Source organism: Ammospiza caudacuta, chromosome 12 (genome assembly GCF_027887145.1).
Source record: "Ammospiza caudacuta isolate bAmmCau1 chromosome 12, bAmmCau1.pri, whole genome shotgun sequence".
Taxonomy (NCBI): Eukaryota; Metazoa; Chordata; class Aves; order Passeriformes; family Passerellidae; genus Ammospiza; species Ammospiza caudacuta.
Genome location: NC_080604.1, coordinates 17,146,866 through 17,159,473, shown reverse-complemented (window position 1 = coordinate 17,159,473; position 12,608 = coordinate 17,146,866). Strand labels below are relative to the sequence as shown.

The window sequence follows — 12,608 nt, the reverse complement described above, 5'->3', positions numbered from 1 at the left end:
GCGCTAGGAATTAAAATATCTGTAGTGGGCATAAAATCCTCCTCCTTATCTCCACTAATGTAAACACACTTGGTTGAGTTGATCTGTCACATGTCTGCTGCAATGTCCCTGAACTAGGAGGATGTATTAGGAAGGGTGGAGTGCTGTCTGTGGTGTGTCCCTCTCTTAGAATCCATCACCTGGGTGCTTTAACACCAAATTGTTTTGCATAGAGACATCTCTGCCTTAAGGGTTAATGGGATAAGAGCTGGAAGGGCTTTGTTTTTCCTCTTAGGTTTTACTTGCTGACACCAGGAATGTTTGTGTGTGCACAAGCAGTGGGAACCAGGCAGAGAAGGGGTCTTTTAGGGTTTTACTCTTTGTAGCTTCTGCAGAGTAAAGGGTTTTGTAACACAAAGGTGAAATGAATGACTGCAATGGCATCACCAACTGAAAATCCACAAAACCCTTAACTGGTAAATGCATGCATTTAATGTGAGTATAAGGAAAAGTTATAAAATCAATTAAATTGTATGTTCTTGTTTGACTGGGTTATAAATTTCCTTCTGGTGCCTGTACTCTACCTGGGATAAGAAAGCCATGCCATGAGCCATACACAGGCTCCATGAACTCAAAATGCACTGGATCATCTTTTGATCAACCTGGTCTAGTGAAAGGTGTCCCTGTCCTATGGGAAGTAAAGCATTTGTTGGGATGTTGTGTTTTCCTGTTGCACTGTGGATGGCAGTATTGCCACCAGTGCTGAGCTGCGTGTGAGTGCACATCACAGGAGTGAATTGTCACATTTTGTCTGTGGAGAGATGTAAAACCTGATTGTGCAGAGCTATAAACTGTGGGTGGCCTCAGGGAGTTTTCCTGGTGCTGGCATGAGCCTGGCTGGGGCTGGGCAGGGTGAATCCCTTCCTGTGGTGCAGTGAGCTGAGATAATTGCAGCTGACACCCTGCACCAGTGCAGTGCAGTGATATTTCATTCCTTCACACCTAATCCCTCCTTTGTCCTCTCAGGTTTTGAGTCAACACAGTTCTGGAAAATCTTGCTTGTGACACCCAGAGAAGCTTCTTGTGGAGCACCCCAAATGTTGTGGGGTAGCCCCAGGGTGGGTGAGGAGCAGCAGGGCTGCATCCCTGGGGTGTCCTCAAGGTGATAAGGCATTCTTGGGAGCCTGGAGTATGGGCTTGGGTTCGTGTTCTGCTGCCTAACCAAGTGGAAAGAAATAATATTTATATCTTTTGTGTATTAATGTCTTGTGTGTTGTGAAGGGCAATTTAATTGTGAATCGGGTGGAGAAATTGCAGTTTCCAGAAACTGATGAATAGCAGTTTTTTTGAGGTTATCAGTTAACCTGTTGTAATGAATGCTCTTCATTACATGCCTCTCCTTGTTAATTAGAAGGGATTTTTACTCCTCTTTATCAAGTCAGGGCGAGTTTATTACCTTTTCCTCTGTCGTGCTTGTGATAAAGTGGAGATCCAGATTGTTTAGTGAAGTGTCCACATGAATATTTCATTGCATGTACATCACATTCATGCCCTGTGTTATCTGAGTTCCAACCTCTGATGATTGTTCAATACATTTTAAAAATAATCAAACTACAGTTTGTATAAGGTCTTTTAATTTATATTTATAGGTAGAAAGTCCTTTTTTTTGCAAATACTTTAATTGTGACATTAATTACCATGCCAGTTTATACCAAGACAATTAATCACTGCTGTACACAGGAGCAATAATAGACTCAGACTCAAGTTCTCTGAGTGCAGAGGTGAAGCTTGTACCTTCCATAAATCAGGACCTGCCTGACAGAGAGGGATTGGTATCCTGGTTTGGATCTTTTACCTGTGTTTATTTAAAAAACAAAGTCAAAACTTAAACGTGCCTCCACTCAATTCCTCCTTGGTTTGTTTCCTACAGGTTGAAGCAATCCTTGTGAACATATTTGGTGGGATTGTGAACTGTGCCATCATAGCCAATGGTATCACCAAAGCCTGCCAAGAGCTCGAGCTGAAAGTGCCTCTGGTGGTCAGGCTGGAAGGTGAGTGCTGCTGGATTCAGACCAAATCATCCCTCAGGGTCTCGGTAATTCACTCAGAATTTCTTCTTCTAAAGAAGAAATTATTTTACATATTACTCCCACACAATATGTCCAATTCTTCAGCCATAGCACAACCTGAAGTCAATAAACTCATATTTCTGCATGTATGGACCCTGATGGTACTGGAAGCAATGAAATTTTGCAATGGAAGCGTTATGAGTTTGCCTGTAAGATTTGCAATGCAAATAGGAATTATTTTGATGCAAGTTTATGTTTACTGGGAGGTATTTCTTTTTTTTTTTTTTACTGAATGCAATTCCATTATTGCTAAACCTGCAGCAAAATACAGGTTTTTTTAATTTACACCAGTGTCAATTAAAAGAAAGATGTTAGAAACAGTATTTTTGAGGGAGGAATTACTGTAATGCGTTCCTCTGCCCAAACCCCAATCCAGCTAAAATCCAATAAAAACCAGAAGATTTGGTAATGGTAAGGAATATTTTTTCTTTAGTGCATCCAGCATTGTTTCACAAGAAACAAAAGAGCCATAGAAGGTGAGGACAAGCACTCTTTGGCAGTTCCAGACTTTAATGGCAGTGGGTGTGGGGTTCTGCCTGTAATTTCTGAGAAGTGCCCTGAAGGAGGGAGAGGCTTCTGCCACTGAGTGAAGAGTGCCTTGATTGCAATCAGCACACAGCCCTGGCAATCTGAAAATAGTTCATTCTGGCCAAGTAGGTTTGGAAAACAGAGGAATTTCTGGATGGGTTTTCAGGCCTCTTACTCAAAACCATCCATATTCATGTTTGTGTGTGTGTAAAGAGCATAAAATGTCCTGTCACCCTGCAATGGTGATGAGAGGAGGAAATGCATCCCTTTATGGACATGAGATGCAATACTTAGGTGGTTTTCACACTGTGATGGGGAGAGGAAAACATGTTCTGAGTACATCAGGCTTTTTACTTTCCAAAAATTGCCCTCCCCAGGATTCCTGAGGATGCAGATTGCCCAAGGAGCCCTTGGCTTAGGGGGATGCTCCTTTTGTGTTTCAGGAGCAAGCAGAGCCTTCCCCTCCCTCATTCTCATGCTGCACTGCACGTGCTGGCATGGCTTCTGCTGGAACTTTAAATACCCTAAAATGGATTTTAAAAACAAATTGTGAAAAATTTCTTTGGATGGTGTAGCACCAGTCAACACCTTTAGAGACTGAGTAAAAAGTTTAATATGGATGAAGGAGACGGATGGATGTTGCTTGGAAGCAGAAAAGTTTCATTATATAAAATCTCATTGTTTATCAGCTCTAGGCAATGCTGTTTCACTTTTTGTCATAGCAAAAAAAAGCTTTTCCTGTCTTTCACAGCTGGGAAAGTTTATCTGTCAGATCTGTGAGACTTCTCAGCTGTTGTAAATGCTGCTTTTTAAGTGAAGATATTGCAAAAGCCATTAGTTTTTCCTGTGAACAAGATGTTTCTGTTGTGATATTTGAAACTGTTACAAAAGAAACATGAAGAGCAACTTGGTCATTTTAAACTGCAGGCTGCTGGGTCTGCCACTGTGTTTGCTTGGCCTTTCTCCTGTAATTTTGGTAATTCCGTGATTGTACAGAGGAGTGAAAGCCCTGCAGAGGTGCCTGTGACCTTTCAGTCATTTGCTGCTCCACCCACAGAGATCAAAGCTGAATCTCCAGAGTGTCAAATACAGACTTAAATGCAAACATCTTTGGGTTGCCATCTTCCCAGGACTGCTCACTCTTCACTAGAGCTGTGATAATGTTTCTCCCAGGCTGGTTGCTGACTCTGGAAATGGCAGTACCACATTTTCTTTAGGAAGCTCTCTCCCAGAATAATACAGCAATCCCCCACTTTTGCATAATCTTTATCTCATTTTTTTTTACATTCCTCCTCATATTCCTCATGTTCATCCTAAACAAAGAGCTGTGATGTTTATAACCTTCAGATGTTGTATTTTGGAGCTGTTAACAAGTCACTGCTGTTTTCTCTGCCTCCTTAATCACTTAACCAAGCAATACATGTGTGTTTGGTCCTTTTAATCTTCCCTCAGAAATCAATCCCTCTGGATCCCTTACCATCTTCATTGTTCTTTGAACTCACACCAGGTTATTTCAACTTATAAGGATTTTGAATTAATAATGAGCACTGTAGAAGTAATAAGACTACCCAAGACTTTTTAAAACATCACTGATTACATTTTACAGTTCAAAAGGAGAAAAAGGAACAAGCACTCTTTTGGGTTTCCATTTTGAACATTTTCCCAGCAGAAGGTTTGTGATTATTCCCATAAATCTAACAGATTTGTGACCTGCACTCTAAAGTCTCTTTGCCCACATGCACTGTACTACAAGTGTCCTGATGAGTAGAGTTTTAATCAGTCAAATCTGTCTTGATTTAGTAGGATTCTGTGGACAAATCTTTGTTCTCAGCTGTATAATAATTACAAGCCGTTTTACCAGTGGATAAAGAAAGGATTACTCTCCTCTTTGAAAATGGTAACTTTATAATTACATATGTTTGCTTGCCTTATCAGTAAAGAACTCACCAGCTGAGACACAGGATTATTGTTTAAAAAGCTCATGGACAAACGGAGAATCCAAATATTCCAGATTTCATCTTCTACAGATAGAAAAGTAACTGCTGCTGGGTTTGTGCAGGATTTTTTTTCCCTATAAAATGTAATACTCTTCACTTAAGTTTTGTGAAAACTGCCTAGGAGTGCTGAAGGGAAGCCAAGCCTTGCTTCTCATTTATGTAGCTCAGAGTTAAATGAAAAGAGGGAAGAATAAAAAAGAATTGTGAATTAGATATCTACTTCCTATGCTGGAAATTCTACATCCTCTCTCTTTCAGAAAATGAATTCTCTCCTTCTTTGGTCATAGGACAGGAAGGACTGGGAGGAATCATCATACTTAATTTGTTGAAATTCAGATAGAAACAAGTTGCTTTTTATTCACGTCTGAATGCAGATTTTTTTTATATTTTTCATTCACGTGATCAGTGACCTTGTATGTTCTTCAGAATCTGATATATTCTAGTATCTTCAGAAATCTTTTACACACAAGTGAAATTTTGCACCAGCTTGTGTATCTTGTTTGTAGATACAGTTTAGTATGTGTGCCTGATTTTTGGATTTTTAGTATCCCAAATTGCCTGTCAAGAGAGAAGAATGGGATCTTGCAAAGTCACACTTATAGCTTCATTCAGACCAGCCTATGCAGACATCTTGGTTTAAACATTCAGCACAAATTTAAATGTGCCCTTCCCTGTTGAGATGTAAACATGAGGCAGAGGGAGAGGTTAAATATTCTTTGGGGAAAGTTTAAGGCAGGAAAGGGCAAATGGAGTGGATAAAATAGAGTTTAACTGTCTTTTACAGATAGGCAGTGGAAGTTGGTTTATTCTTGACTGCAGAGCCAACAGGTGTGAGATGTGTGAGCCACCAAAACTTTGTATGTTCCCTACCTAAAGGTCACTAATTAGAGCTTGGCACCAGCCAAACCTCAAATCAAATGTTGTTGAAGAAGGTTAACTGGTGATGAATCTCAAACCTGATTCTGCAAATCTGTCTTTGGGATCTGAGAGGCCCCAATTTTCCAGGCTGGGGGAAGACAGGAGTGCATTCATTGCCTGGGTCCCTGCAGTGCACTCAGCAGTGCAGCATGGCCAAGCTGGACCCCTGCTAGGGATCCTGTACCATGGGCACAACCTGCTCATGTCACTAATAATCATTGACATCCTGCATATTGTGACGTTTTTTGTCATAGCAGAATGTTTTGGGTTGATCAGAGGATTTTTTATATTATTCATCTATTTGTTAGCACATAGCAAATGTATATAATTGTGCTCATGTCACTAATAATCATTGACATTCTGCATATTGTGACTTTTTTGTCATAGCAGAATGTTTTAGGTCAATCAGAGGATTTTTTACATTATTCATCTATTTGTTAGCACATAGCAAATGTATATAATTGTGCTCATGTCACTAATAATCATTGACATTCTGCATATTGTGACTTTTTTGTCATAGCAGAATGTTTTGGGTCAATCAGAGTATTTTTTATATTATTCATCTATTTGTTAGCACATAACAATTGTATATAACTGTGTCTTATCCCTTTTTTACCTGAAAAGCCAGGAATGGCACTGCAGAATCCTACATCCTCTGTAAGCATCAGCATTTAGCAGTGACCATTTAGCCAGTTCCTGATGGGTTTATGGCAGGCCAAGTGAGTAAGGGAACATAGCCCAAATCCTGTATGTGGTTGTGTTTTATTGGTTTGATTTTCATCCAGCATCTCCCAGTGAGTGTTACCACAGATAGAGACATGCTTAGACAGAAATTTATTATTAGGATTTTTTTGGTAATGAGTTGAGTACATTTGCTTTGCTACTGGTAGCAGAGATTTCAGGTCCACAGAAGTGTAAATGTGAGATTGCATTGACACAGACTCAGAGATTGTTCCAGAAGCCAGGTTTCCAGCAGGAGGATGTTTAGATTACAAAGCCTGAAGGTGCATGCTGATAAAATTACATCTTTCCAGGTTTTCTGGGGAGTGTTGTTGACAGTAATATATGTCAGAAGACAAAAACTTCTAATTAGAAAACCATCCTCTTCATAGAATCCAGTTAAAAAAAAACAAAAAAACAAAAAACAAAACAAACACACACACACACACACAAAATCCCCAAACAATAAAACCCAGCAACAGCAAAAGCCCCTCAGCCTCCAGCCCTGTGAATTTTCTCAGTTGGCTGCAGGGTAAAAGAAGGGCAGATTATTCTGATATCCCTGGATATGGGATTCTGTTCACAGTTCTCTGACACCATCCAGTGGCAGGAGGTTAATGCTGGAAGAGTGGGATTCTTTATTTGTTTATTTTAACATCTGTTGCAACAAGGTGGTGTTCTTTGTAGATTCCTAAATGTTTCCAGTGTTTTTGGAATGTTTAATTTTAAATCTTTTACCTCTGCTTTTAGCAGGCTCATTATAATTTCCATATTCTCCACATAGCTAAAATACTTAATCACAATGAGATAAAAGGCTATCACAAATAAAAGAGAATTATAGCAAAGGGAGTGCTTGCTGAAAAGTGTGGTTAGTTGTATGGCCTGCCTATAAAAGTGTTGTATTTAAGAAATACAAAATGTACTCATACACTTTTGTCTGCAGTGAGATTTTTTTTTTCAGCTTTCATCATTTCATTTCCCTGCATAAACTCCCCCTCCCTTCTCAAGGGCCTGTGTTTTGTATTGATTTTGTAATGCATGTTAGACAAGGGCTGTGGAGAGCAATCAATGCAGTGCAGAACAGATCCAATGCATTGTTCCCTCTCTGACCCGTTAGTAAATTAATATTGGCCACTTAGTGCAGAACAAAAGTTAGTTTTAAATATATGGTTATCACAAAAACCACAATATTTTTTTTCTGCGTGGGAAAATTTCCCTCTTTCCATTTTTTCTCCTCATAACACTTTGTCTTGTAGAATCCTGCTTGAGAGATCAGTACATTCTTGACTGTTTTAAATGTTTATCACACTTGTGTCTAAATAAAAGGCAAAACCTTTTGGAAATCACTGTAAAAGTGTGAGAGACTCCAAAGAGAACAGAACCTTGGGAATGGCTCCTGCCTTCCCTGTGCAGTGCTGGGCTGACAAGTAGCAGCCTCCACATTATATTATATAGGATACTTGAACAAAAATCAAAGATTATGCTCTTTTTTTGCCCATAATACTATTTTTTTTCTATCTAAAAAGTTCTGTACAGTTCTGGGTGTTACTAAGCAACCAAATCCCCCTTCTGTCAAAGATTTCAGATGCCTTTGACCTTCCTACACAAACCCTGCAGCTCTGCCAGAGCCTTTGCAGAGGGAGCAGAGGGGTCCCACATTCCTCTTCCTGATCCTGCCTCTCCCATCACCAAGTGCTGTGACAGGGATGCCTTTGCTCCCTTTCAACTCCAGGAGTGGCAATCCTGATTTCTTGAGCATGCTGATGAAACAGGCTTTTGAAATGGCTCTGCTTCTGTGGTACCATTTCAGATGTTTTATGAAGTCTGCAAAAAAAAAAAAAAATTGAAAAATCATCCTTTAAAATGAGCATTCTGGAAGTTGCACAGTAAAGAGTATGCTTCTTGCTTGGTTAATAATTAAGGGTCTTATTAGTGTATAGCTACAAATAGAATTAAAATTCATTTTGCGAGGTCGAGGAATTACAAAGTAATTAAGCATTTTGGCATGGCAGATGAGGAAGGAGCATGACATGGGGGAGGACAGAAATGATTCTAAAGAGGCCCAGCTCAGGGTGCTTGTGACTAATGTGTGGCCCCAAAGGGTGGATTCTGCTTCCTCGGTAGGATGTCTGACTCCAGGTTCTTCTGTGGTGCAGAGCATAGCAGTGATCAAAAGTGTCACTTGGCTTTGCTGCAGAAACTCTGGAGAATTCAGATTTTCTGTTAGTCTCAGTTTTCCAGAAAGAATGAGATAGAGCAAATGGGAAGGTGATGCTCTTGTCTTTTAGACAAGGGAAGTGGGGAAAATGTATTTTCCTGAAATATATTTTTCAGCTTTGGATTTTTTCCTTTTCTTTGCATTAGTCTGTTGACTGAAGTTGAATTTTTTCCATACAAACTGCAGCCCTTGTTCTGTATAATCATATTTTCTCCTTGAGGTGAGATGGACATGGCACTCAGGGACATGGTTTATTGAAGGACTTGGCAGTGCTGGGTTTCTAGTCATATTTAAAGATCTTAAGGGTCTTTTCCAACCTAAATGTTTCTGTGATTATAAAAATTTAGTGGCAGCAGCAGAGGAGGGATTGGTGTCATGCTGAATTACTTCAGGGACCTTTGTATTCCCTGTTTTTAGTAAAAATGCAACAGCATAATCAGGAGCACCTTACACCTGGTTAAATATTCAGGATTACCCAAATCTTTGCCTTTCAACAGCTCATTTGGCAGCTTTCAGTTATCACAGGTGAATTTTAGTTACTGTTGACTCACTGATTAGCTGTAGCTGGTTGTGGCTAATAAATGCCTTTAAAAGAGCCTGGCACGTGGTCCATTCCCCAGAGCTCTTGCTGGATGTCCCTGCTGGCTCTGAGGGATGCTGCACTGCCCCTCTCATCTCCACCAAGCCCCTGTTGTGCACACAAATGCCATTTTCAGGTTGCATTGTCTGTCACAATTATGAATTAGGAGCTCCTTCCTTCTCAGCTCAGTCTAAGGCACTCATTTGATCTGCTGCTAAACTGAAATGATCTGTAGTTTGAGGCATTACCTGATTTTTCAGAGGTATGCTAGGAGGTGTTAATTTATTCATTAATATTAATTACTAATTATAGTCAATAATTGTTCTTTTTTAGGAACAAATGTCCAGGAAGCCCAGAGGATTCTGAGTGAAAGTGGACTCCCCATCACATCTGCCAATGACCTGGAGGATGCAGCAAAGAAGGCAGTGGCAAGTGTGGCCAAAAAATAACACCTTGAAGGTTCTTCTCATGGAAAACTTGTGTTTCACAAGGTATCATTCTTGCTGTTGTCCCAGAGGATTCATGGAGTTCTCCCAAGCAGGGATCAGGATTTAACTGGAGATACCTGGCCAACCTAGGCCACAGCTTGCAAGTTGGCCTTCAGAAATTTTGCAGCTACAATCTTCAAAAGTTTGTCTGTCTTTGTCTAATTTTGGTAATTTTGTTAGTCACAACTGTAATAAGTAATACTTCACTCCCTAAAGTTCTTTTTTGTCTCTCCTTCCCAAATTGCCACTGATAAACTCATGATAAGACAAAATAAGTAATAATTGACTTCTGTCAACAGAATTGTTCCTTAATCAAACACTTTTAGGTCACCTATTTCACAATATTTTCATTTGCCTTTTTATGTTGTAAAGAGTCAGAAAACTAACTGTGGCTTTATATTTTTTATGGACTTTGACAATAATGTAAAAAGCTATGCTTACAATCTATTTTTATTCAAATGAATGATGTTTATTTTCTTTACTTGGAAATCACTGGTTTTGCCTTAAGGTGATTCTTTTTTGTTGATGCCAATGCATACCTCACAATAGGAAAAGGGACTGAGAAGTTGATAGTGAAAGGATCTCCCACTCTTACTGTGCCTATAAACCACTGAAATGTGATTCATTTATTTTCTGGTTTTTGGAAATGCCCTGCTGTATTTCCAGGTGTAGCAGTGCCATCCAGGGAGCTCCAGCAGGATGTTTCTGCCACTAAGGAAATGGCTGCTAACTTTTTAAAATAACCTCTTTTGTGACAATGTCACTGCTGTGAGGTTTTAAAGATGAGATGAAGCAGTTTTGTTTCAGGAGCACGGAGAATTCTTCATCTGATTTGCCTTCCAACAACCATTTCAAATATATTGGGAATAAAACACAAATGAACTTTTCAATTTTTTAAGTTTTTGACTTCTCAGGCATCAGTAACAGTATGTATAAGAAAAAAAACCCCTAAGTTACAGTACTCAGATATTGACCAAGATTCATTTTGATTATATTCTCTTTTGTAGCAGTCAAAATTCAAGCTGTTAGTTACACAAATTATTCATTCAGGGAGCAGAAGGCAATACTAAAGATCTTGTGTAACTAAAGAACTTTGTGCAAATCTCACTCTGCCCAGGAATTATGTGCTGAAAATCATCAATAAATTTGAACAGTGAACAAATGAGGGGATATTATGATCTGGTCTTGTAAATGGGCAGAGATATAAAAATTTGTGAAATAAATTCCTAATTGGGATTTTTTTGAGCAGCTCTAATCAATACCGTGTTCTGCTTAGAAAAATGTAAATAAATTTTTCTTGACATTTCCATTAAAACTGTTACATTCAAAATGAATTATCTGCACTAATCTGTGGCTCCTGACACAAATAGTGCAGATGGGTTGCTATCATCAATTCCTGCAGGTTTTTCCTTCTCCATTCCTTTCTCTACATATTGCTCAAGGAAAAAATGTGTGACCATTAGAAGAGCAATAAATTTGCCTGTAGGTCTGTAGTTATTGGCAGAATGAAGGAGAAGGGTATCCTTAGCAGCTTTCCTGGAGGTGCATCAAAGCCACACTGCTCTGAAGGAAGAAATGTTTACCTCACCACAACAAATAAGAGTCACACTCTATTTTATATATTTTAATACTGGAAAGTTAAGATTCTGTGGAAGAACTGTTTGTGCAATGTTGTCACACACTGTCCCTAACTCTGGTCTCAAAACCATCCACTGTGCATACACAATTACTATTTTGCAAAGATTAATACTGTGTACACTATTTTGTCAAATAAATGTAAAAATGAACATGTTTTTGGAATTTGTCCTTTTCTGTAAAATAGAAAAATGTTTAATTTGCCTGTGCTCTTCCATCCAGCATTTTTTGACAGGTGAGTGAAATCAAATGCATTGGAATTTAGTTTCAATTGGGTGATATGCTATACTCCAACATATTTGCTTTTTATCTAAAAATGTAGATAATTTTTTCTTTATATCTTTTCTTATATGTAGGCCAATGACAGTACATACAAGTTTTATTCCTCTTAAGCCATATACAGAATGGAACAGTATAATTTAAATTTTCAGATGTAAAATGGAAATTTCCCTAAGCTCTGGATTGGTATCTTTGAAGGTTTGGTATTTCACAGGCACTGTGCACTGGCTGTAACCAGAGGCTCACTGTGGTGGTGTGGACTGGTTTGTTTTATTTGTATGGATTATTTCTCTCTGTGTGCAAACGTGCAAAGTTGGGTTTGGTCTCCCTGGGAAAGGTGTTTTTCGTTGTATTTTCCCCACACAAACCAAACAGCAGCATAAGCAGTGGGTAAGTCCCAGCTAATCCCCTCTGTGAAAGCTTTAAGTGGGATTTAATTAGCTTTTAAATCTGGAATTTTCAACCTGTATTAATAAAACTCTGCAGGATGGGACACTTTGCAAGGCAAAACAGGAGGAAACTGTTAATGCTGACACTGTGCTACGTCTTTAACAAGATACCTTTAAATTCTCCCAGTAAAAGTGTAACAGCTGGGAGTGCTGCAGGAATGTCCTTAAGGAGCACTTAGTGTCCTGTTTGTCAGGGCTGTGCCTGCCCATGGGGCAGAGCAGCTGTGATTGGAACAGCGTGGCACTGCAAATCACTCACAGAGGAGAGGAGGTGCCAGACAGGGCTCCTGCCCTGCCCTGCCCTCTCAGCTGAGCCTGCCTGGGGTCGCAGGTACCTGCAGGAAGATCCTCTGGTGTAGTGAGAGTCCTGTGTATTGGATAAGTGGGTCCTAGCTGTTCTAAATGAGCCACAGCTGCGAAGGCCTTAGTTGGGCAGCAGCTGTGGCTCGTAAAGATAGCTGGGATAAAAGGGGTGGGCTGAGAGCCCTGGAGGAGCCCCTGTGAAGCCATGAGGAACTGCGCTACAGAGAATAGAGGCATGGTAGAAAACCAGCTAAGAAGGTATGGACTTTAAGGATATAATAACAACAGTATGGGACTCTAGAAATAGGAAATACAACAATATGCTTACAACCATTGGTGACCCCGACGTGATGGAGTTATGCAGCCTGAGAGCTGAGGAGGAACA

The 12,608-nt window shown here is 39.6% G+C and overlaps 1 protein-coding gene across 2 annotated transcripts in view; it reads left to right on the top strand.

The window, feature by feature from the left end:
• The window catches only part of SUCLG2 (succinate-CoA ligase GDP-forming subunit beta), a 108,152-nt gene extending 96,789 nt beyond the window's left edge, over positions 1 to 11,363 (top strand). For both annotated transcript variants that reach the window (XM_058812709.1, XM_058812708.1), the window contains exons 10-11: positions 1,910 to 2,030; positions 9,403 to 11,363. In XM_058812709.1, the coding sequence (XP_058668692.1) occupies positions 1,910 to 2,030; positions 9,403 to 9,518 (237 nt within the window). In that variant the 3' untranslated portion in view covers positions 9,519 to 11,363. The remainder of the gene's footprint in view (positions 1 to 1,909; positions 2,031 to 9,402) is intronic.
• The last annotated feature ends 1,245 nt before the right edge of the window (positions 11,364 to 12,608 follow it).